General features: G+C 36.6%; 1 protein-coding gene across 16 annotated transcripts in view; it reads left to right on the top strand.

Moving 5' to 3' along the window:
* Cntln (centlein) overlaps positions 1–24,326 on the top strand; it is a 314,618-nt gene that overhangs the window by 198,154 nt on the left and 92,138 nt on the right. For 11 of the 16 annotated variants that reach the window (XR_012440429.1, XR_012440430.1, XM_074051749.1 and 8 more), the window contains 3 exons: positions 7,049–7,140; positions 9,528–9,629; positions 12,141–12,676. Coding sequence is in view for 14 of the 16 variants with exons in the window: in XM_074051749.1 (XP_073907850.1) it covers positions 7,049–7,140; positions 9,528–9,629; positions 12,141–12,676 (730 nt within the window). In the remaining 2 variants the exon portion in view is untranslated. The remainder of the gene's footprint in view (positions 1–7,048; positions 7,141–9,527; positions 9,630–12,140; positions 12,677–24,326) is intronic. The other 5 variants (XM_074051753.1, XM_074051752.1, XM_074051755.1 and 2 more) reach the window with 2 other exon arrangements.

Below are 24,326 nucleotides of genomic sequence, written 5' to 3'. Positions count from 1 at the left end.
AAGGTAAAACAGAGAGACAGGCTCCACTGTCTAGGAGGAAAATGACCTTTTGTTTTTCTGCCATTATGGCTCCTCAGCATTGATGCCAAGAAGTGGAGTGTGGATAGGAGGCTTGGACCCATCAATCTATACAGGTGGCATCTCGCCTTCCATCTGGTGACGGGGGCACTTAGACCTCCAGTGGTTACCCTTGCAGAGGGCAGGGTCCTGGTTGGGGGGTGGGGCTGTCTCCCGGGCTGTCCCCCCTTAAGCATTCTCTGCAGAATTGCCCCTCCTGCCCACCATGGTAGCAAGTTCAGGATACAGGCCCCAGTCGGGTGGGACCCTCTCTGAGAGCAGCAATGAGGCCATGGTGTCTCTTATCTTTTTCTCTCCTGTTAGTAAGGTCCTGGACTTACAGACATAGCCATAAATACAGACATGGCTAGCTGTATTACTTGGTTCAATGACTTTTCCCTTCAGACACAGTCTGAGTTTTTTACGAATATCTGGGACTGACTGTTAAATTTGTCTTTGAGGAGAACCTCTCTCACCTGGGACTCCGAGTCCACCATGGTATGCTTTCTGATCACGTCCTTAAGATGCTGTAAGAGCATTTTGTTTTTTTTTAAAGTTGTTGCTGTAAAGTAAAGTTGTTATTTTACATTGATACCTGACACTCTGGAGAGCAAGTCTCTGAACTGTTCTGGGCCTCAGTTTCCTCGCTTGAAGAATGAGGGATCTGGTCTAAGTTAAACTACGTTTTTCTACTATGAGATGGCTGCAGTGACATTAATGCCACTTATCTTCTTTACCATTTTTTTGTTGTTCTTTTTTTTTTTTAAGTAATGCTGGGGAATTGAACCCAGGGCTTTGCACATACTGGGCAGACATTCTCCCATTGAGCTACTTCCTCAGCCCCAAATACTATTATTTTTTTTTTACTTTGCCTGTACTGGGCTTGAACTCAGGACTTTCTGCTTGTAAAGCAGCACTCTACTGCTTGAGCCATATAATCATTTCCAACTTGAGTGGCCTGGGCCCGAACCCATTGCTTTTCTAATGAGATGGCTTACAAGGGCTGGGTCTGATGCCCTGAGTTCTGAGGTGGGGCTAGGAGCAGGACTTGTGCAAGGCTCCACTCCCTCCACACACACCTGGGACAAATGACCCTGACTGCCTAGGCCTGATCCTGCGGCCTGTCGCCCCTCCCCCCTTCCTGTGTACTCTGCATGTGTTTATTCTACAGGAAGTGGTGGCGGGCCATAGCCATCGCCACGTGTGGCTGGTGGCCTGGGATTTTCTGGATCCTCTCTATGGATTTTCTTAGCTGTGGCAGGCGTTTTTGCTGTGTCCAGAAGCCGGCATCCTGTGCACAGGTGTGCCTGTTTGCTTTCCCTCCTCCCCTTGTGAGGGCGGAGTTACAGCCTGAGCATGGCAGCTGCAGTTTTTTGTAAGCAGTTTGGTAAAGCAGCTGACTTAAAGTTACTTTAGACTGAGAGGCCTGGCAAACTAGTTGGAATAACTTAAGTCATATGGTACCATGCTACAAGGTTTTTCATGGGAGGCAGGGTCCCAGTAAGCCCAGGGAGGGGAAGGCAGACAGAGACAAAGGACATGTGGTGAGACCATGGAGGAGGCAGAAAAGGTGTGCTGACATCTTAGGTAAGGGAGGGGAAGGCAGAGCCTGGAGGCATGACACATGCTTAAGGGATTAGCCATCACCTGTGCCTCCAGGTTGCTCCCATTGATTGGTGTTGGCAGGCTTTCAGCAAAAACAAAACCTCCACTCTCCAGTCGCCAAATAAATCCGGGGCTTTGTCTCAGCTCAGAGGAAGAGAGCATGAGCTCTGCAGAGCTGGAACCGCCTTGAGGCCAGAATTGGCAAGGAGTGGGTTGCTTAACTCCATGACAGAGAAAGTTTTTCAGGAAGATAGGAGGAGATAGGTATGGTAAGCAGTGCAAGAAGTCTGTTTACGTGGGGAAGGAGGAGGTTTAGAGAGGAATTGGCTAATTTAGAAACTGGTTTACAGGCTGATAGAATCTGTGCAGGGGAACAGAAAGTACAGAGGGAGGGTTTCAAGTCAGAGAGCCGGATTTAGACGGAAGTATGAAAAGGCTTGGACATAATGGAATCTCTCCCCGTTGTCCCAATCGCTCACAGTAGTTATATGTCCCATAGAAGGTTGGGATTTAAAGACCTGGAAAGGGGCCAGTGATTTTGGTTGTCTAAAGGATAAGTGGGCCAGATTTGAGTGCAAAAGTGGATTAAATTTTTTTTTTTTTGGTTTTATGCCTGGGGCCAAACTCAAGGTGTCTAAATTATTGAGGAGGCATCTCAATGACGAGTCAGACGGCAGAGAAGACGTAGAGGCACCCATTATGAGGGACCCGGTCCCAGAATGGGAGAGGAGGATATTATGTACTATGGAGCATCCTTGCGCAGTACAAATACCCGACAACAGCACAAGGCCCACGAGAATCAGTCGTCACTGAGTTCTAGTGGCGTGCTGGGCTGAATGGCCGAGGGCTATGGGTCACCTGGGCCCAGGCTTTTTGATGAGGGGTCTCTGAGACCCATGACAAAATGGATCCAAGCCTGACAACTGAGGGAATCCCTCTGCTGCCTGAGCCACCCAGAGGTAGCCAAACAGGGGGAGTGTTTGAAAACCCCAGAGACACCGAAGGGAGAGTCCGCAAAGGGAGCCCGAGAAGGGTATGTGGACTCAGCAAAGAATGTCTGGTGTTGGATGCAAGCAGGGCGATCGGGAGGATGAGTCCTGGCCAGTCACGTCCTCAGGGTGGTTGTGGGGTGAGTTGGAATGGGGGTCCCACCAGGATTAGTGGAGAGCCCCCATCCAAGTCATGGCACCAAAATATTGGAAATGTAGGCCCCAAAAATGACCACGTGGAGAGGAGTGATCTGGCCAAGAGATTCTTTATTGCCGGGTGGGAGAGGGAGAGAGCCAAGAGAGAGAAGCAGGAACGGCAAGGGCTTAAATACCCCTCAGTGGGACTCAGCATGATCTAATTGGTTAGGATCTTATGGCTCATGCTGATTGGAGGTTGAGGCAGTAGGAGGATTCAAGCTAGACTTGAGGCAGGACTGTGACCCTGGGAGGCAGGACCGTGATCCTGGAAAACAGAAGCTTAAGTGTGCAGTAAGAACTGAAATCTATCGGTGCCATTATTGCCAACAGGTTTCATTTCCAAATTACTGCCTCACTTTAGATGTTTAAGTAGACAACAAATTTGGGCAGGGAGTGAAATGTGTGCATACTGATTAAACAGTCCCAATCACAGATGTGGCCTGGTTGGTCATTATTTTATTCCTTGCTTTGGGAGTGGTCTAGAGAAGTTGTTATTGCTGTCATTACTCGAGGGTAGCAGTTTGCTCTGGATTGTTTCCTAGCAGGTTGTCCTCTGTCTTGCAAAGCCTCTGTTGTTCTCTTCCTTGGGAGCATTTTTCTTCATCCCTCCTTGTAAATGCATTATAGATCAATCCTATCCTACATAGATTCCAAGGTGACTGCAAAGTGAATGGCTCAGAGTAAAAACAGATAAAATAAAGGCAGAGATGCCAGCCTTTTCTCCTGTTTTTAGCTAACTGAAAAAATAGTTTAAATACCTCTTGTAGTACCTGTTCCCTGGGTCCTGTGTTATTTATTCTTCTCTTTCTATCTATGTATCTCATATTGGTTCTATTATTTTCCTTTACCAAAACTGAAATAAAGACCCTGGAAATATTATTTAGGAAATTTCTCTTACAAAAAACAATACCTATTACCATTTCTTAACCTTACAAATCAATATAATCACAACCTGAAGTTTGTGTAGTAAGCAACATACTCAGATCAGGAAAAATCTTGATGGCTTAGACCTGTAATCCCAGCACTTAGAGACTGAGATAGGAGGAATGTAGTTCCAGGCGAGCATGGACTACAGAGAGATATCCCGTCTACAGCAAACAAAAATTTTAAAAATAAGGAAAATGATAATGATAATAGATTTTAAAATAGCATGTTCATATTGATAAAAGAGAATTAAAAAAAGAATAAGCAGCAAAAAGTTGCAGGAGAATTCAGATTAATTAATAAGTGGCTCAGAAGACATACCTCAGAGTAAGATGCTTTGATATGGAAAGCACTTTGAAGGAAGAGAAATTGGAAACCCTTTGAAACTACCTCAGAATAAAGGTCTTTCTCAACTTTCCTTGTGTATTACCACCAGTCACAGGGAAAGAATCTATCTGATGTTTTCCAATCTGACTGAGGGAAGTTTTCCAAAAGGAATGGACTCCCTCCCCCAAATCTCACTAATCATGGAAGATAACTCATAGAAAAGAAGAGTAACAGGTGTCCACCTATTTTCATAGACGATATCAACCATTCTTCTGATAACTGCCTCCTGAGAGACTTTGTCTTCATGGATTGACAATCTTTGTTGATAGAGTAGTTCTGTCCCTCACCTCTGTCCCAGGCTATATTGTCTGTCCTTCAGACTCACTTCATTCTTCTAAAACATCATTAACTGCCCCTGGAAAATTGCCTGCAACACCTTCTTCCATTTCTCCTTCCCTCCTGTGAAGAGTACTGAAGCTTCAACCTTGTGGCACTTCATTTAGTTTTCATATTTCATGCGGCTCCTGTGCACATGAGCATATTAATAAATTTCTGTATCTTCTATTCACCTGTCTGTTGTTGGCTTATTTCAGTAGACTTAAAGATACCAACATTTGGAGGAAGAGGGAAAAATTTCCTTCACCCCTATAATAAGCCAAGAAGATTAAAAGAAAAAGAAAAATATAGAAAGATAGAATAAAATAAGTTTAAACAACTATAAATAGGCCAAGTTAAAAGTGTAAACGAGGTCAAGCTCTGTGGCTCATTACAGGGCTATAATCCCAAGTGCTAGCAAGGCAGAGATCAGGAGGATCATAATTGGAGACCAGTCCAGGCAACAGAAAAAGATAAAAACAAAAACAAGACAAAACAATAAAAGGTCAGCAAGACTCCATCTCAATCAATAAACTGGGCGTGATGGTACACATATGTGGTCACAACTACATGGGAGGCACAGGTAGGAGGATCCTGGTCTAAGGCAGGCCCCAAATGAAAATCCAAGACTCAATCTTAAAATAACTAAAGCAAAAATGGGGGTGTGGCTTAAATAGTACAGTGAGTACAGTGTCTGCCTAGTAAAGGCAAAGCCCTGAGTTCAAACCCCAGTATTCCTCTGCCCCTAAAAAAAAAGTTAAAAAGAAAAGAAATGGAGAGAGAAGACATTCCTGAGAAAGGGTATAAGTCAGAATGAGTTTTTAAAAAACTAATACTTAAAAAGATTTTAAACTAAAATAGTAAAAATCTCCTGTAAACTAAAGCACATGCACCATCAAAAAAAAAAAAAAAAGGAAACATAGATTCCTAACTAGGTCCTCTTAACTTCCAAAATCCTGAGATCTGAGATCCTTGAAGAGTGAGAGAATGGAAGAGGCAGAGAGTTGGGTCTTCATTGCTCTCTATGGCATAGGCCTGGTTGCTTGAATAGTCGGTATAAGCCTGTGAAAGTGAGAAAAAACTTTTTAGCAGATAACCACAGGTGAACAGTTAGTCCACTAGTGGGCCTTGCACACAGGAGAAAAAAGCAGTAAAGAAATTCATTTTAAAATTAATCTTAGCATATATTTTCTTAGAGTTGTTTAGCTATTGTTAGCACTCTCTGCTCTTTTTATATAGAACTTTTTAAGAATAAAAATTTTAAGAATAGGTTTTTTCACTCAGAACTGTAGGAGATACTTAAATGACTAGAACAGATGAGTTGTATTTGCATATTATGTCTATATTGCTGAAAGACTGTTGTAAATGAATTCAGCACCGTGGTGTTAAGGGACCAGAAAAAGAAACTAGGGAACTGATAGATTATTATCAAGGTAAAGGTACTTATTCCCCAGGTGGCAAATTCTACCTATTCTAGCTTTTATTATCCTTAGCACAGTGTTCTATTTATTTCATGAGTACAGAAGTTTTAATTGGGTATGTCATGTTTCAAAGACAAAAGAAATGCCTAATTCACTCTAACAAACTTGTTAGTCACTGTTTATACCAAGAGGATTTGTACTCTACAGAGAATAATATTGTATTCCTTTTCCTTTGTTGATAAATCAAAGTTTTACACTGACCTACAGCAGTCAAGCATATTTTAAAAGCAAAAATCATCTCAGGCTAACACAGATGTGTATGTATCCTTTTAGCTTCTTTTTGCTCTCTTTTTGTTCTTTTAAATAAATACTGTATTTCAAAAATAATTCAATAAGAAAGTGTTCAAATTTGTCACTAATTTTTCTGATAATTATTTATAGGTTTGGTTAATTTCAATTTTAATAATATTAATAAAATTTTTATTACTTTTTCCTTTATACTTGATAAATTACTTGTAGATTTTTGCTTGGCTGCAAAGGTTTTGGTAATCAGTTGTATAACCGTTGTGAGAATGATTTGTAGAAACAACTTCACCAGTATTGCCTGGGTTTCTATTTGTTATCAAGTCCGTTTTTCTAGAAATATGGTTTTTATGGTTTACCCTGCTCAGTGCATGATCTTTCACTTGGACAAAAGGTTTTAGTAGGGGGTGTTACAGTTTCAGTTCACCCTAATTCTGTTACTGTTTGCTTTGTTCAGCAATCACTCTGATCCTCCTGGCAGGGAACAAGATCCAGAGAACAAAACTAGTAGTGACTGTGTAGATAAAAAGGCAACGGATTCTGCTTTTAAGGCAAAGGGGGAATAGTCTACAGAAGAATGAAAATGGGAATGAAAGTGTGGCATTGTTAACCTGCAGATCTATTGTACTTTTGAAAGTCTTAACACTGCAGAAAAAAAGGAACACTACAAAGATACATAATTATGTGACTGAAAATCTTGAAAAAGGTCACAGTTTAGTTCTTGCTTGAATAATAATGAGAAAATAGACTAGATTTTTCATAACTGAAAAACCACAGAACACTTTCCCTTAAAATGACAGTGTTTCAGCAGTATACAAAGTACATAATATTTTATTTATTCTCTACCAGAACAACTCTTTAGATACCATGAAGATGATGAGGTCAACAAGAGTACTTCAGAGAAGAATGGGAAAGAAATGTCAGAACAGACATTACAGAAGGTAGTGTAATCTTTAAGATATTGAGCTGAACAAGTTAAATCTGAATTTTAAAGTAAAGGATTATATTTTAAAATGAGGGCTCATGAACTTAAACCTCATATGAACCCTTAATTTAAATTCATAATTCAAATCATTGGCTTGCCAAAATGGGGTAAAAAATCAATGTTAGTGAAATAAATGTGTAAACACTTGTGCTTCTGTTCACATAAATTGAAAATATTTTTAAAGGTGAAATGGAGAGTATGAAAACAATAGAAGTTAACAAAATTTAAATTATATGTGCTTACTAGTTGTAACTGAACAGATCAAGTTTAAAATGGATCATAAAACTGCTACACTGCAAAAGACATACAGATTTACAATATTTGAACTAAAAATCGATCACAGTTATGTCTCTACAACAGTGAAATAGTAGTATGTTTATCATTTTACACTTGGAAGTAAGCATGGCTCATGTCATTTTAGTAAAAATTTATACCTTGTAATTTAGTATAGCTTTCTGACTTTAGTAAGTGCATCTGTATCACATGATACACTATGTCTGTCATTAATGATAAAATGCTGTTTTGAAATCTTAATATTTTTGGGGGGGAATAAGGAAGCAAGGAAAAACATTTTGATGTTATCTTCACAATTTTATGCTTATGTTTTTGTATATAAATACATTGCTATTGAGTTCAATGAAATTCACTTAATTTTATTTACACTTTCTGGTATTTTTAAAGAAAATAGTCTTTAAATAGTTTATTCTTATAACTGTCATTTGGTCATGATGAATTGGTTTTGTTTTTTATATACCTTTAATACTTAAAGTTGGAAATACACAGATATACAAAAAAGTATTATTATACCTAAGTATATTTATTGCATCTGTGAATTGACTTGTAAGAAATGTGATTTACAGCAGATGATATGATTCACTATACTTGTAACACTTGCCATATGGTCAGGTAACAAAGGCTGTCATCTTGTTGTTACTGAGTGTCACACATCAGGTTAACATAGTAACTAGAGAAGAAGTGCGCGTGTTCATTCATCTTAAAGTAAAATGAAAAATTGTGGTAATGTAGGTACTATCAGTTAAGATGTCATGCAGCTTATAGTAGATTGTTATCTTCGTTTCATAGTAACATTTTTGTTTGCCAGGTTTTATATTTTTATTTATATAGATATATAATATTTTACTATTTATTGCTCTAGAATAAATCTATTATTTCATTCTAATCACAAGAAATGACTATTACTATAATGGATCCAGAAATTCCCTTTAAAGACCTGGAAAACCAACAGTACTTATTTTTCACTGGGCCATATATCATACTAGGATAGTAATTTCACACTAATTTTTATATCAATGTAATTCATTTGTGTACTTCATGATTTAAATCCTCATGATTAAATTTACTTATTTTAAAAGGATGTATATGACCCTCATTCAGAATGGATTTAAAAGTTAGTAATAAGATGAAAATTCTTATCTATATTAGGAATGTAAATAGATTAATTTAAAAATGATATATTAGCATTTCACACTGTTATTGACAATTACTTGTCTTTGAAATAATACATTAAAGTCCTAATCTTAATCTCAGATACTGAACAGTATTTGAAGATAAAGTCTTTAAAGAGGTAACTGAGTTAAAATGAGATAATTAGAGTATGCCCTAATTCAATATGCTGGTATTAGAAATTAGGATACTGACAAACACACAGTGAAACCATGTGACCTGGTGAAAGGATTGCAGTTTACAAGACAGTGAATGAGGCTTCAAAAGAAACCAACCTTGTTGACACTTTGTCTGGGGCTTCTAGACTATGAGAAAGTAAATTCTTGTTGTTTAAGTCACCAGTTCTTGTTACTTTATGTCAGTTCTAGAAAACTAATATGCATACTTCATAATAGCTGGTGTTTATTTCAGTTTTGAAAAGAGCCATCTCTTTGATTATTTTAAATGAAACTGGACTTTCTTTCAGCTGATTTAAAACAAGCCAAATGCCTTTAACAATTTCTCAGAATTGTTTTCATTCTTAAAATCAGTTAACAATTTTTGTGAGCGTAACTTGAATAATACTTTAATAGCTGCTATGGATTTTTTCTTTTTAAAGTCTTTAGAAGTAGTATCTTAGTTTCTTTTTCTGTTTTCCATTTTAATCATAAGTACAGATTATTTTGAACAGTTCTTGTGGTTTAACATAGATTTGCATAACGCAGTGAACAAACTTTAAAACACTGATATTTTTCATTGGTATGCGTAGGGACACAAAAGTGTGATGACTTTTTTCACTCATCCTAAGAATAACAGCCAATATTCTTGCAACAAAAGACAGAGTAACAAGAGAAAAGCCTAACAAATTTATTTAATGTTTTTTTTACATCTCACTTGAAGTTTCAGAATGAAGAGCCAAGGAAAACTGTTTTTATGCTTAAGTTCTATGAAGAAAAGACAGCTGTTTCAAAATGTGATTGGGATAAAATGTATAATCTAAAGGTAAAATAGACTGAGGGAGAACCCCCAGAAAGACCAGTTTATTCGGATTCTTCTTGGCCTGACTGTTAGTATTCTTTCCCCTAAGATGGGGTAGGACTTGTCTGGAGTAAAGATTTTCAAGAGTGAAAAGAGAAGGGAGAAAGTGATCTTTCTTTGTATTATGGTTTGCTTTGGGAGAGAGGAGTTCTAGTTTTAATGACCTACCTTGGTAAAGAGAAATTCTTGTTTCCATGACTCACACTGGGGGAGGAAGTGGGTAGGTATGAGGATAGGAGGAAGTCAAAGAGACTTTGCCTTTCAAATGCCCTTTCAGTTCAAAATACTCAGCATGCCAATGTACGATAGTTGGTAGATATTTGTTCTGGACTCCAACATATAAAATTTCCATGAGTTATATCCAAACTTAAATAGATTTTATCTATAGAAAAAAAAAGTTTATTTCCAGAATTGAAATATTAAAGACATTTGTTATATTTGTTTGTAACAGTTTATTTTAATTAAAACAAAAAAGTTGATTTAATGGCTAATTCAGCATATTTAACACAGTAATTATATTTTAGTTCAAGTAATTTTATTAGGTAGCTGTTAAGAGTAATAATAATAATAGAAACTGGGCTAGAGACTTGGCACAAGTGGTAGAGTGCTTGGTAAAGCCCTGAGTTCAAACACCAGTACCATAAAAAAAAAGTAATAATAATAGAAACAATATTGATGATGATAAACTGTTTAGTACTTAACTGTATGCCAGGATTTGTTTTTATGACCATATTTAATTCTTATAACAAACCCACATGGTAGGTATTACCAATCTCATCTCACAGAAGAAACTAAAGTTAAGATAGGTTAAATATTTTACTGTCTAAAGTGACCAAAGATGAATTCGAGATAGAGACCTGACTCAAAATTCTATTTTCTATAGACCATCCTGCTTCTTCTTATTATTTTTATACCACAACTGCCAAAATAAAAAATTTTAAAGTGTAGTTGTTTACTTGTACAAAATGCATATTTAAAAAAATAGTGTCCATTCTATTTACCCTACCCTGGAATCTAGCATGGTAAAATATTTTCATATATATGGAAAGTATACTATTTAGGTAGTGATTAAAGATCTACGGATGGAAACTAGAAAATATAAACAGATCATAGTCTTTGTTTTTTTGTAGTGTATTGTATGAGAGGGGAATAAAAGTTGAAGGTAGGATGATTTGGAAGAAGTAAAAAGAATTTATCCAGAGTTAATTTTATTTAGCATTATTTATTATCACATTAACCAGCTCTCTAATAATATATTTGGATTGAGAGTATATTTCACAGAAATACACAGAGATCTACAATAATCTAGTACAAAAGTTTTTATATTCCTCTACTCTAGGTTAAAAGTGGGTCTTAAAAGGACATAGTACATTAATAGCTGGGTATATCATTCCATGGAATAGAAGTGATTAAAATTAGATGACATTCTTCATATTGTTTTGGTAAATATCCATGCACCACAATGGGATAGCCAATCAGCAAATGACTGTTCAACTAAATGCACCCTATTGAACTTGCAAGAAAAATAGAGGATATAAAGATGACTAAAACACAGTTTTTGAAAGTAACTTATATCTTCACCACTATAAGTAAGGTTTATTAAACTGAAAAGTGTTAAAAATATAAATTTTATCTTGTATATTTCTGGACTATTATTGTATCAAATTGCTGATTGTTGTCTTAGTTCCTTCAAGCTGGTATAACTAACTATGCAGAAGCTGAGCCATGTATGCACAACAGAAATTTATTTCACATAGTTTTGGAGGATGGGAAGTATAAGATCAAGGTGCCAACAGGTTCAACCTATGTTTTCTGATGGTGTCTTTTAGTTGTGTCCTCACATGGCAGAAGGAGCTAGCTAGCTCTCTGTAGTCTCTTAAAAGAGCTCTAATCCAATTCATGAAAGGGTTTGCTCTTATTGGTAATTAGGCTTTAACGCGAATTTTGAGGAGACACAAACATTCAAACCACATATGTGTGCACGCACATGCACACACAGAGAGAGAGAAAGAGAGAAGGAGGGGCTGGTTATTTGTATTTAGTTACCACTTTTTCATGATTGTTAAATATTGAAGAAAATGTTATTTACTAAGTTTCTCCATGTTCCTATTTTTAGATGTTTTTATAAATTGTTTTAACTCTCTAAAAAAGTATTTTTTGCACAATGAGTAGACTATACAGCCAAAGCATTTATGATTTTAGAAAACTCTGCAGTTTATTAGCATACTTAGTTCTGTGTCACTTTGTGTAAAATTTTAACTTCTTTTACCATCTGGCCTTTATTCAACAGATGTATTATTGCATTTTTGATTGTGTTCATCTATAGCACCTTAGAAGTATTTAGAAATTAAGTACCTTAGCTTTATTTTGTCCTTGTGTGAGGTGTAAGTTTTCTTTCATTAGTTAGAAACGATAATAAAAATGCAGTAGATTATGGTTTTGGATGTTAAAAGGGTTAATTAAACTCTTGTGTAGGTCATTGAGTTGGAAAATCGGCTAAAATCTTTTGAGAAAAGTTCAAGAAAATTTAAAAAAGAGAATAAAAAATTAATGAAAGAAAATGATTTCCTGAAGTTCCACTTAAAACAACATCAACAAGATGCAGAGACCAGAGAAAAAGAGCTAGAACTGCTAGTTAAGAGGAGTAAAGATGCAGAAAAAGACAAAACTGAACTTCAAGTAAAAATCAGTGAGCTGGAGAAAGAAGTCACTTCCCTAAGGAGACAGGTGGCAGAAGCTAACACACTGAGAAATGAAAATGAAATGCTGGTGAATCCAGTGGAGAAATCGCACCATTCAGCAGACAAGGCTAAATCTGAGATGGCCACCACAGAAGTGAAATCTGGACAGTATGAATGTAAGACTACCACTACCAAGGTAAAATTGAAAGCAGCAAAGAAAAAGTACTCTGTGGGTCGTCACCACATGGTTCTTAATCACTCCATCAAGGTTATGAGCAATGTGTTTGAGAACCTCAGTAAGGATGGCTGGGAGGATGTGAGTGAAAGCAGGTAAGACTTTCATTAACTTAGCTCTGTGGTGGGGACACTGTGCATATGTAAAGCACTGGCAAATGGAGATTGAATTTCAACTACTGTCAATTTGGTATTCAGAAAAAATACTGTCAGATCCTTTGAAATATCTTGGGAGGTCTTGTTCTGAGTTTATTGACTAAAATTTGCATGCAAAATTAGCCACAACTGCATGAGTATTTGAATAGATGCCAGGAAACCCAAAAGAAGGCAATGCTTGATTTCTTTCAGTGATGCTATTTTCATGCAGTCATGAGGCTTGAAATTGACAGTTTGGCAGGTTGATTTAATTTGCTGGCCCTTTGCATATTCACTACTGACAGCTAAGGATTCCCAGGCAAGCCTACTAAGTCAGTTTAGTTATCTTGTGACATGCCTACCTGGGAGGAAAAATACTTCCCCCCTTTAATTTAGTTAGATAAATTTTGAATGACCCATTTCAGCTTGTTACCATATGTCTACAAGCTGTTTAACATCCTTTAAATTAAGAACCATCTTCACTAATTATTCCATGTATGTATTATGCAAAGTCATTGTACTAACTAATTGAATGGTAGTTAAAAATTACTTTTTTAGAGTTATACAGATTCTTAGTCTTAAACCCTAGTGAATAGCAACAGGAGAATTCTAAAAATCTGTACTGTTCTTCCTCTTACCTCTGGTTACATGTTCATATACATCTTTGAAGCACAAAGGTAAATGAATGGTAAGACACCTCTTTCTTATACCTAGGCAATAAGGAAGTACAATGTTGCCAGAATTTGCTAACAAATCGTTCAATTTTCATAATTTGTCTTGTTGCATAATAACATGTATTTCCTTTTATTTTCCCTAGATTTTGTTTTGTTTTTAAGTCCTTAGCAGTGGTTCTGTTTTAGATTTGGGAAGAGTATGGATAGGTTTCTTAATCACAGACATAGAATGGAAGATTATCTTAAAACAGTTTGCAAATTTCTGTATGGGTGGAAATGTATGATACTTTCCCTCACTATTATAAGGATCGTTTCTTGCTTGACATCCCTATTAACAAAAGACAAATTAAAGAGAAAAATACAACATGTGTATTTAATCAAAGTTTTACAAAAGAAAGGAAAATTCAGATTGAAGGCTCAAAGACTCAGAGAAAACTCCATTTTTATGCTTAGAGTCAATGAGGAGTGGACAGTTGCATAGAAATGTGCTTAGACAAAAAGGGTATGATCTAATATCTTAAAGGGGGGGAAGGACCAAAAGGGAGAAACTGGGCAAGGCTTGCCTGCTCAGATTCTTCATGTCCTGTCTGTATGGCATTCTTTCTTCTTGGATATAGGGGAAGATCATTGTGGAATGAGAGTATTATGATGTAACATCATCACACAAGTGAGGTGATCATTTCTTTATGGCCGGCTCTTAAACAGAAGGCAGGTGAAGATGAGAGAAATATGTTTAAGTTTTATGGCTTATACCAATAAGTTTGGGAACCATTGTTTTAAATGATCATCAAGCCAATGATCATTCTTGTCCTTAGGCAGGTAAAGAAACAAAAAACAAATTTAGAAATGTAAAGCCAAAGGACCAAATCTGCATTACCACTTCCTTGTTACCTCTTCCCAGGTTCTTCCCTGGTTTCAAAAGCAATTGGAGTTAAAAGTCCTACTTATAACTCATGAAGCATTTATCTGTATCTTCAAGGAAATCGTAATTTCAGATACAAATTTTGTCTCAGAGATGTAATATTTCTGCACTATTTATAGTGTAGTTGTGCAGCTTACTTATGTGTGTGTCTGTATATTATAAATTCCTGAAAGGTAATATGCTCAGTTCTGATTTCATCACTAACACAGTCATTGTTTTTTTTTTTTCTTTCATTTTTCTTTTATTATTCATATGTGCATACAAGGCTTGGTTCATTTCTCCCCCCTGCCGCCACCCCCTCCCTTACCACCCACTCCACCCCCTCCCGCTCCCCCCACTCAATACCCAGCAGAAACTATTTTGCCCTTATCTCTAATTTTGTTGTAGAGAGAGTATAAGCAATAATAGGAAGGGACAAGGGGTTTTACTGGTTGAGATAAGGATAGCTATACAGGGCATTGACTCACATTGATTTCCTGTGCGTGGGTGTTACCTTCTAGGTTAATTCTTTTTGATCTAACCTTTTCTCTAGTTCCTGGTCCCCTTTTCCTATTGGCCTCAGTTGCTTTAAGGTATCTGCTTTAGTTTCTCTGCATTAAGGGCAACAAATGCTAGCTAGTTTTTTAGGTGTCTTACCTATCCTCACCCCTCCCTTGTGTGCTCTCGCTTTTATCATGTGCTCATAGTCCAATCCCCTTGTTGTGTTTGCCCTTGATCTAATGTCCACATATGAGGGAGAACATGCGATTTTTGGTCTTTTGGGCCAGGCTAACCTCACTCAGAATGATGTTCTCCAATTCCATCCATTTACCAGCGAATGATAACATTTCGTTCTTCTTCATGGCTGCATAAAATTCCATTGTGTATAGATACCACATTTTCTTAATCCATTCGTCAGCGCTGGGGCATCTTGGCTGTTTCCATAACTTGGCTATTGTGAATAGTGCCGCAATAAACATGGATGTGCAGGTGCCTCTGGAGTAACAGTCTTTTGGGTATATCCCCAAGAGTGGTATTGCTGGATCAAATGGTAGATCGATGTCCAGCTTTTTAAATAGCCTCCAAATTTTTTTCCAGAGTGGTTGTACTAGTCTACATTCCCACCAACAGTGTAAGAGGGTTCCTTTTTCCCCGCATCCTCGCCAACACGTGTTGGTAGTGGTGTTGCTGATGATGGCTATTCTAACAGGGGTGAGGTGGAATCTTAGTGTGGTTTTAATTTGCATTTCCTTTATTGCTAGAGATGGTGAGCATTTTTTCATGTGTTTTCTGGCCATTTGAATTTCTTCTTTTGAGAAAGTTCTGTTTAGTTCACATGCCCATTTCTTTATTGGTTCATTAGTTTTGGGAGAATTTAGTTTTTTAAGTTCCCTGTATATTCTGGTTATCAGTCCTTTGTCTGATGTATAATTGGCAAATATTTTCTCCCACTCTGTGGGTGTTCTCTTCAGTTTAGAGACCATTTCTTTTGATGAACAGAAGCTTTTTAGTTTTATGAGGTCCCATTTATCTATGCTATCTCTTAGTTGCTGTGCTGCTGGGGTTTCATTGAGAAAGTTCTTACCTATACCTACTAACTCCAGAGTATTTCCTACTCTTTCTTGTATCAACTTAAGAGTTTGGGGTCTGATATTCAGATCCTTGATCCATTTTGAGTTAATCTTGGTATAGGGTGATATACATGGATCTAGTTTCAGTTTTTTGCAGACTGCTAACCAGTTTTCCCAGCAGTTTTTGTTGAAGAGGCTGCTATTTCTCCATCGTATATTTTTAGCTCCTTTGTCAAAGATAAGTTGCTCATAGTTGTGTGGCTTCATATCTGGATCCTCTATTCTGTTCCACTGGTCTTCATGTTTGTTTTTGTGCCAGTACCATGCTGTTTTTATTGTTATTGCTTTGTAATATAGTTTGAAGTCAGGTATTGTGATACCTCCTGCATTGTTCTTTTGACTGAGTATTGCCTTGGCTATTCGTGGCCTCTTGTGTTTCCATATAAATTTAACAGTAGATTTTTCGATCTCTTTAATGAATGTCATTGGAATTTTGATGGGAATTGCATTAAACATGTAGATTACTTTGGGGAGTATCGACATTTTTACTATGTTGATTCTATCAATCCATGAGCATGGGAGATCTCTCCACGTTCTATAGTCTTCCTCAATCTCTTTCTTCAGAAGTGTATAGTTTTCCTTGTAGAGGTCTTTCACATCTTTTGTTAGGTTTACACCTAGGTATTTGATTTTTTTTGAGGCTATTGTAAATGGAATTGTTTTCATACATTCTTTTTCAGTTTGCTCATTGTTAGTGTATAGAAATGCTAATGATTTTTCTATGTTGATTTTATATCCTGCTACCTTGCTATAGCTATTGATGATGTCTAGAAGCTTCTGAGTAGAGTTTTTTGGGTCTTTAAGGTATAGGATCATGTCGTCTGCAAACAGGGATATTTTGACAGTTTCTTTACCTATTTGTATTCCTTTTATTCTTTCTTCTTGCCTAATTGCTCTGGCTAGGAATTCCAGTACTATGTTGAATAGGAGTGGAGATAGTGGGCATCCTTGTCTGGTTCCTGATTTTAGAGGGAATGGTTTTAATTTCTCTCCATTAAGTATAATGCTGGCTGTAGGTTTGTCATATGTAGCTTTTATAATGTTGAGGAACTTTCCTTCTATTCCTAGTTTTCTTAGAGCTTTTATCATGAAATGATGTTGGATCTTATCAAAGGCTTTTTCTGCATCTATTGAGATGATCAAGTGGTTTTTGTCTTTGCTTCTGTTAATGTGGTTTATTACGTTTATTGATTTTCGTATGTTGAACCACCCCTGCATCCCTGGGATGAAGCCTACCTGGTCGTGGTGAATAATCTTTTTGATGTGTTGCTGAATTCGATTTGCCATTATTTTGTTGAGGATTTTTGCATCAATGTTCATGAAGGAGATTGGCCTATAGTTCTCCTTTTTGGAGGTGTCTTTGCCTGGTTTTGGGATAAGTGTAATACTGGCTTCATAAAATGTGTTTGGCAGTTTTCCTTCCCTTTCTATTTCATGGAACAGTTTAAGGAGGGTTGGTATCAGTTCTTCTTTAAAGGTCTGATAGAATTCAGCAGAGAATCCATCAGGTCCTGGACTTTTCTTTTTGGGGAGACTCTTGATTGCTGCTTCAATTTCATTTTGTGTTATAGGTCTATTCAGGTGATTAATTTCCTCTTGGTTCAGTTTTGGATGATCATATGTATCTAGAAATCTGTCCATTTCTTTTAGATTTTCAAATTTATTTGAATATATGTTCTCAAAGTAGTCTCTGATGATTTCCTGGACTTCCATGGTGTTTGTTGTTATCTCCCCTTTTGCATTCCTCATTCTACTAATTTGGGTTTTTTCTCTCCTCATTTTAGTCAAGTTTGCCAGGGGTCTATCAATCTTGTTTATTTTTTCAAAGAACCAACTTTTTGTTTCATTAATTCTTTGTATGGTTTTTTTGGTTTCTATTTCGTTGATTTCAGCTCTTATTTTTATTATTTCTCTCCTTCTATTTGTTTTGGGATTTGCTTGTTCTTGTTTTTCTAGGAGTTTGAGATGTATCATTAGGTCATTGATTTGGGATCTTTCAATCTTTTTAATATATGCACTCATGGCTATAAACTTTCCTCTCAAGACTGCCTTAGCTGTGTCCCATAGGTTCCGGTAGGTTGTGTTTTCATTTTCATTGACTTCTAGGAACTTTTTAATTTCCTCTTTTATTGCCAGTCATTGTTTTAGGAGACATACAACACTATATTTCTTGAAATATAGGAAAGCCACATAAGTTATTTGGCAGTAATGCTCAGTTTTACACTATGAGAATTGAAGAGTTTTATTTCCTGCCTATCAGAACACTTTCAGAATCATTCAGTGACAATTCTCAAACAATTAGAAACCCTGCAGTGGAACTTCACAGACTTCAGAAGAGTTTACTTATAGTCTAAAGTTTAAGAAGATTATTTAGAAATGGAGAAAAATGGAACTTAGTCACATAGTATAACATTGTATAATTATTACCTTATTACTATTTATTTCACATAGTTTTTAAGAGCATGCCCATTCAGTGATGGGTAATAACCATCAAGAAGAAAAACTGAAATTCAGTATCCTTAGAAAGTTTTTAAAAAGAAGAGAAAACTTGTTGGAAAAAGCACAGAAATAAAAATGGACTAGGTAGATAATAAAATGTGGTGGAATTTGCCACTCCAAAATATGCCACTTTGGCATAAGGATTATTCTTTTATTAATCTGTCTTGTTATAGGGTCCCTGCTTAGAACTTTGATGGGTAAAGAGGAAATAATCATTTTCTACCCCTATAATTATAATTTCTATTTCCATTTTTGCTTATTATTAAATTATTTCTTTAATTGCCTGGTTATTATATATTAATAATTCTCTTTCTTTATCCTAACAGATTTCTGTCTTTTCCTTACCAATGTATTTTGTTCTCATTCAAAATTAATTTAAAATATATAGTGATCTTTGACTTTCGCTTTTATTTTTTTGCTTCAGGGATAAGTCATGCCATTTTGATCATTTTAAAGTTTTCAACCTTAACCCTAAAGCCCTCTCCATCTTTCTTCCATTTTCACTTATAAAGCAGTGTATTCACTTACATTACCACCTTTTGTAAATAGCTGCTTCCAGTAGATGGAGTTCAGACATGCTACTAAAAAATGTAGCTAAAGGAATTTGAGAAATGGTAGATATAGAAAGAACTCTCTGACATTCTCCCCAAAGCAGGTCATAAGACCCTCATGTGAGAAGTGCCCCCTCTGTACCTGGAGGAAAAGAGCATCCTTATCTCCACAAACAGAGGAACATGAAGGGCATGTGAATGAACAGGACTTGCTAAACATTCCCCTTTTTACTACTAGTACCTCATATTTGGGTCAACATTTTCTTTTGAAGATTCCTGTGACATATAAAACTTACATCAAATAAATTTGTATACTTTTCACATGTTAATCTGTCTTTTATTGCAGTCCCAACTAAGAATATAAAAAGTATTTCCCTTCTCAAGAGAACTCTGCCATTATTTAGAGTAATTACAAGCACAGAACCTACAGCCAAACTATTTTTGTTCAAACCCTAACTCCAGTATCCTCTAGCTGTGTGACCATAGGCATTCTGTTTGACGTGACTGTACCTCAGTCTCTTCAGCTGTAAAATAGGCATACTCATAGATACATTTTAAGAAATAAGTTAGATAATAAATTAAAATATGCCTGTGGTTAGGAATGGTGGCTCACATCTGTATTCCTAGTTATTCGGGAGATAGAGATTGGAGGATTGCTATTTGAGGCCATGCCAGGCAAAAAAGTTTTCTACACCATATCTCAGCCAATGAAAAGCTGGGTAGTGTGTGCCTTCTGTCCCAGATGCACAGGAAGCATAAATAGGGTCAGTTGTGATCCAGGCTGGCCCAACCATAAATGTGATACCATACCTCAAAAATAGCCAAGGCAAAAGGGCTTGGAGCATGACTGAAGTGGTAGAGTATCTCTCTAACAAGCACAAGGCCCTGAGCTAAAAAAAAAAAAAAAAGCCTAAAATATGCTAAGTACTATAAAAGATTTTACTGTTGCTGTTGCAGTGAATCATTTTCTTTTTATTCTCTAACTCCCTTGTCCATTCATGCCCAGGGTATTTGTGTGTGTGATTTTTATGTTCAATCTTTCAATCCCAAGGATGATCAAGGATGCTGAAACTTTTACAGTGAAACAAATTGCACACATCAAAATTTTATCTTCTACAAATTTCTGGTGTAAGTCTTTTTTAGCCTGCTTTTTGTAAGTATTTATAAATTCTACAAATGGATATTCCATAGACTTCTCTTAGAAATTTTCTTAGCAAATGACATCTTCAGTAGAGTTAACGGAATCATTAGTTTTATGATTGCCAAGACCTGTCCTCTCCTCTCCTCTCCCCTCCCCTCCTCTCCTCTCCTCTCCCCTCCCCTCCCCTCCCCTTCTCTCCCCTTCTCTCCCAGCCCCTCCCCTCCCATTCTTTCCTCTCCCCTCCCATCTCACTATTTTGGCTTCGAGCAATCTTCCTGCCTAAGCCTCCAGAGTAGCTGAGACAATATATAAGTGTGCCAATGTACCCGGCTCTTGGTTGCAAAGATTTTTTAATCTTGAAATTTTTTTACTATAAAATTTTAATGACCTATTCACTCACTTGATTCTCCTTGAAATCCTGATTCTCATATTCTTCATTAAATTTACAAAAATAGATGGTCTGAATTTTCTCAAAATAATAATCTTGGTTTAGATTCCTAATACTTTATTTCAAAGATTTCTCTAGATATGGATCCATATACCCTTGACTATAGTTAATCTCCTTTATCTATCTATCTTTCTATCTATCAATTTAGAGACCATTTCTTTTGATGAACAGAAGCTTTTTAGTTTTATGAGGTCCCATTTATCTATGCTATCTCTTAGTTGCTGTGCTGCTGGGGTTTCATTGAGAAAGTTCTTACCTATACCTACTAACTCCAGAGTAGTTCCTATTCTTTCCTGTATCAACTTTAGAGTTTGGGGTCTGATATTAAGATCCTTGATCCATTTTGAGTTAATCTTGGTATAGGGTGATATACATGGATCTAGTTTCAGTTTTTTGCAGACTGCTAACCAGTTTTCCCAGAAGTTTTTGTTGAAGAGGCTGCTGTTTCTCCATCGTATATTTTTAGCTCCTTTGTCAAAGACAAGTTGGTTATAGTTGTGTGGCTTCCTATCTGCGTCCTCTATTCTGTTCCACTGGTCTTCATGTTTGTTTTTGTGCCAGTACCATGCTGTTTTTATTGTTAATTGCTTTGTAATATAGTTTGAAGTCAGGTATTGTGATACCTCCTGCATTGTTCTTTTGACTGATTATTGCCTTGGCTATTCGTGGCTTCCTGTGTTTCCATATAAATTTCACGGTAGATTTTTCGATCTCTTTAATGAATGTCATTGGAATTTTGATGGGAATTGCATGAAACATGTAGATTACTTTTGGGAGTATAGACATTTTTACTATGTTGATTCTACCAATCCATGAGCATGGGAGATCTCTCCACTTTCTATAGTCTTCCTCAATCTCTTTCTTCAGAAGTGTATAGTTTTCCTTGTAGAGGTCATTCACATGTTTTGTTAGGTTTACACCTAGGTATTTGATTTTTTTTGAGGCTATTGTAAATGGAATTGTTTTCATACATTCTTTTTCAGTTTGCTCATTGTTAGTGTATAGAAATGCTAATGGTTTTTCTATGTTGATTTTATATCCTGCTACCTTTCTATAGCTATTGATGATGTCTAGAAGCTTCTGAGTAGTGTTTTTTGGGTCTTTACGGTATAGGATCATGTCGTCTGCAAATAGGGATATTTTGACAGTTTCTTTACCTATTTGTATTCCTTTTATTCCTTCTGCTTGCCTAATTGCTCTGGCTAGGAATTCCAGTACCATGTTGAATAGGAGTGGGGATAGTGGGCATCCTTGTCTGGTTCCTGATTTTAGAGGGAATGGTTTCAGTTTTTCTCAGTTAAGTATAATGCTGGCTGTAGGTTTGTCATATATAGCTTTTATAATGTTGAGGTACTTTCCTTCTATTCCTTTTTTTCTTAGAGCTATTATCATGAAATGGTGTTGGATCTTATCAAAGGCTTTTTCTGCATCTATTGAGATGATCAAGTGGTTTTTGTCTTTGCTTCTGTTAATGTGGTTTATTACGTTTATTGATTTTCGTATATTGAGCCACCCCTGCATCACTGGAATGAAGCCTACTTGTTCATGGTGAATAATCTTTTTGTTGTGTTGTTGCATTCGGTTTGCCATTATTTTGTTGAGGATTTTTGCGTATATGTTCATTAAGGAGATTGGCCTATAGTTCTCCTTTTTGGAGGTGTGTTTGCCTGGTTTTGGGATAAGTGTAATACTGGCTTCATAAAACATGTTTGGCAGTTTTCCTTCCCTATTTCGTGGAACAGTATAAGGAGGGTTGGTTCTTTCTTCTTTTTGATCATGAATTCCTTCTATTGTGTTTTAAATTCACTTAATATATTTTTAACAAAAGGATTTTCGTTTGATTTTTTAAAATGGCTTCTATTTCACTGTTAAATTTCTCTATTAAAGTATTGATTTGTTTCTCTGTATTTTCTTGAAGCTTTTTGAGTTTCCTTAAAATAGCTGTTTAAAAATCTGCACCTGAAAGTTCTGTCATACTTATTTCTATGTAGTCGTTTTTGAACATTATTTTGGCCAGTAGTTGAAGTCATAATTTTCTGAAAGCTTTTGATGTTTGGTGATGTGTGATGTTGTCTTGGTACTGAAGGATTAGGTAATTTAATCCATTCTTATAGCTATTTTTGTATGTGTGCCTCTTTCCAGAAATTCTAAGCCAGCTGATCATTTCCTCTGAACATGTAATGACTTCCTCTATTTTATCACTAAAAATGGCACTGCTTAGAGTTGGAGGAGGGATGATGACACATGCAACTCTTTCCTTCTTCAATGCATCTTTCTGTTGCATTAAAAACAGGTACTGTGGTGTCTCACCTGGCTTGCTCAGCTCTTGTGAAGACAATTTGGTGTGTGAATAGCTGTTCATACTGGTGTGTCTATGTGGAGATGACTGCTTGATGATCTTACTTAGCCGCCATTTTGCTTTCAACATATCTGTGATGGCTCATCTTCTGTATCAACTTAAAGAGTGTTTCTCTGGATGAGTTTAACTTTTAAATAAATGAACTTTGGGTAAAGCACTTGGCCCTACAGAGTGGAGGTGGGCCTAATCCAATTAGCTTATGGGCTGAATAAAATGCAAAATATGTAGATTTTCTGACAAAGTGTGACAAGAATCACTTCGTAGACACCTATATAATCTTTCTGTTATAGCCTTTTCCATTTAAAAAAAGCTGGTATAGTTGTGAGGAAGCTGTAGTACTGGTAATTTTTTTAAAAAATCATGCAAATCAAAATTAACAAAGAGCAAGCACGAGTGAATCAATTCTCTAGTGATTTCTTCTGGATTTCATCTATACCATCATCCCTGTATTGGGAATGTAGCTTGCACACCTTCAGACCTAGAATAAGGACATTAGCTCTCCTTGGTATGTGTTTGCCAGTGGTTCACACCTGGTTCTCCAGCCTACTGGCCTACACTGCAGATTTTTAACTTCTCAGCCTCCATAACCATGTGATCCAATTCCTACAACATACATGTAATTGATTCTGTTTTTCTGGAAAACCTAATTAATGCACTTTCCTTCCTGCTATCCTTCCCATCCAAAAAGAGTAGCAAAGATTAAGATAAATGTTGGGGGAGTGAATCAAATATAAGTATCTCTTAGTATATCAAAAACTTGAAAAAAATTGGAATATTGGTGACATGCAGTTTGTGTAGGGAGATAGGTAGATGGAGTTTTGGAAATAGTCTCAGAGGAATCCCCTTGTGTGGACAAAGTGACCATGAGGATGTTGCCTATTCCCTCATATCTGGGCTTGCATAGCAGAATAATGAACAGAGTAGATATAGCAGTGGAGACAGAAACTTTGCATTTGTTCCACAAAATTGACTTCCTCCCACCAAAACTCATCTGGGTACTGACACTGTTGAATATTAAACTTACAGCAGAGACCAGTTCCAAGTCACCAGTATGGCAATGTTCTCCAGAAGGGTCAACCGGCTTCTTAGTGGCTGATCAATTATATAAGACCTCTGCCTTTATAGTGGAGGAATCTTTTTTTTTCAAGAGGATATGTAACTGTTTCTTGCATTTATTTTTCCATTGTACTTCTGCCTATTCCACTACTCTTAGACTTAGAAGAAGACTCATATACTCCTTCAGCACCTCATACAACATTCCACAGGCTAGAAGATACATTTTGTGGCAAAGGATATGTGACAATGAACTATATCGTATAATTCACTGATCTTACCACATTTTCCCTTATAGCAACTTACTTTATAGAACAGTGGATGATCTCTTGTTCTCACGGCCAGCATGAGCAT

This window comes from Castor canadensis, chromosome 13 (assembly GCF_047511655.1).
Source record: "Castor canadensis chromosome 13, mCasCan1.hap1v2, whole genome shotgun sequence".
NCBI lineage: Eukaryota > Metazoa > Chordata > Mammalia > Rodentia > Castoridae > Castor > Castor canadensis.
The sequence above is the reverse complement of the archived record's forward strand: the minus strand, read 5'-3'. Positions and strand labels throughout refer to the sequence as shown.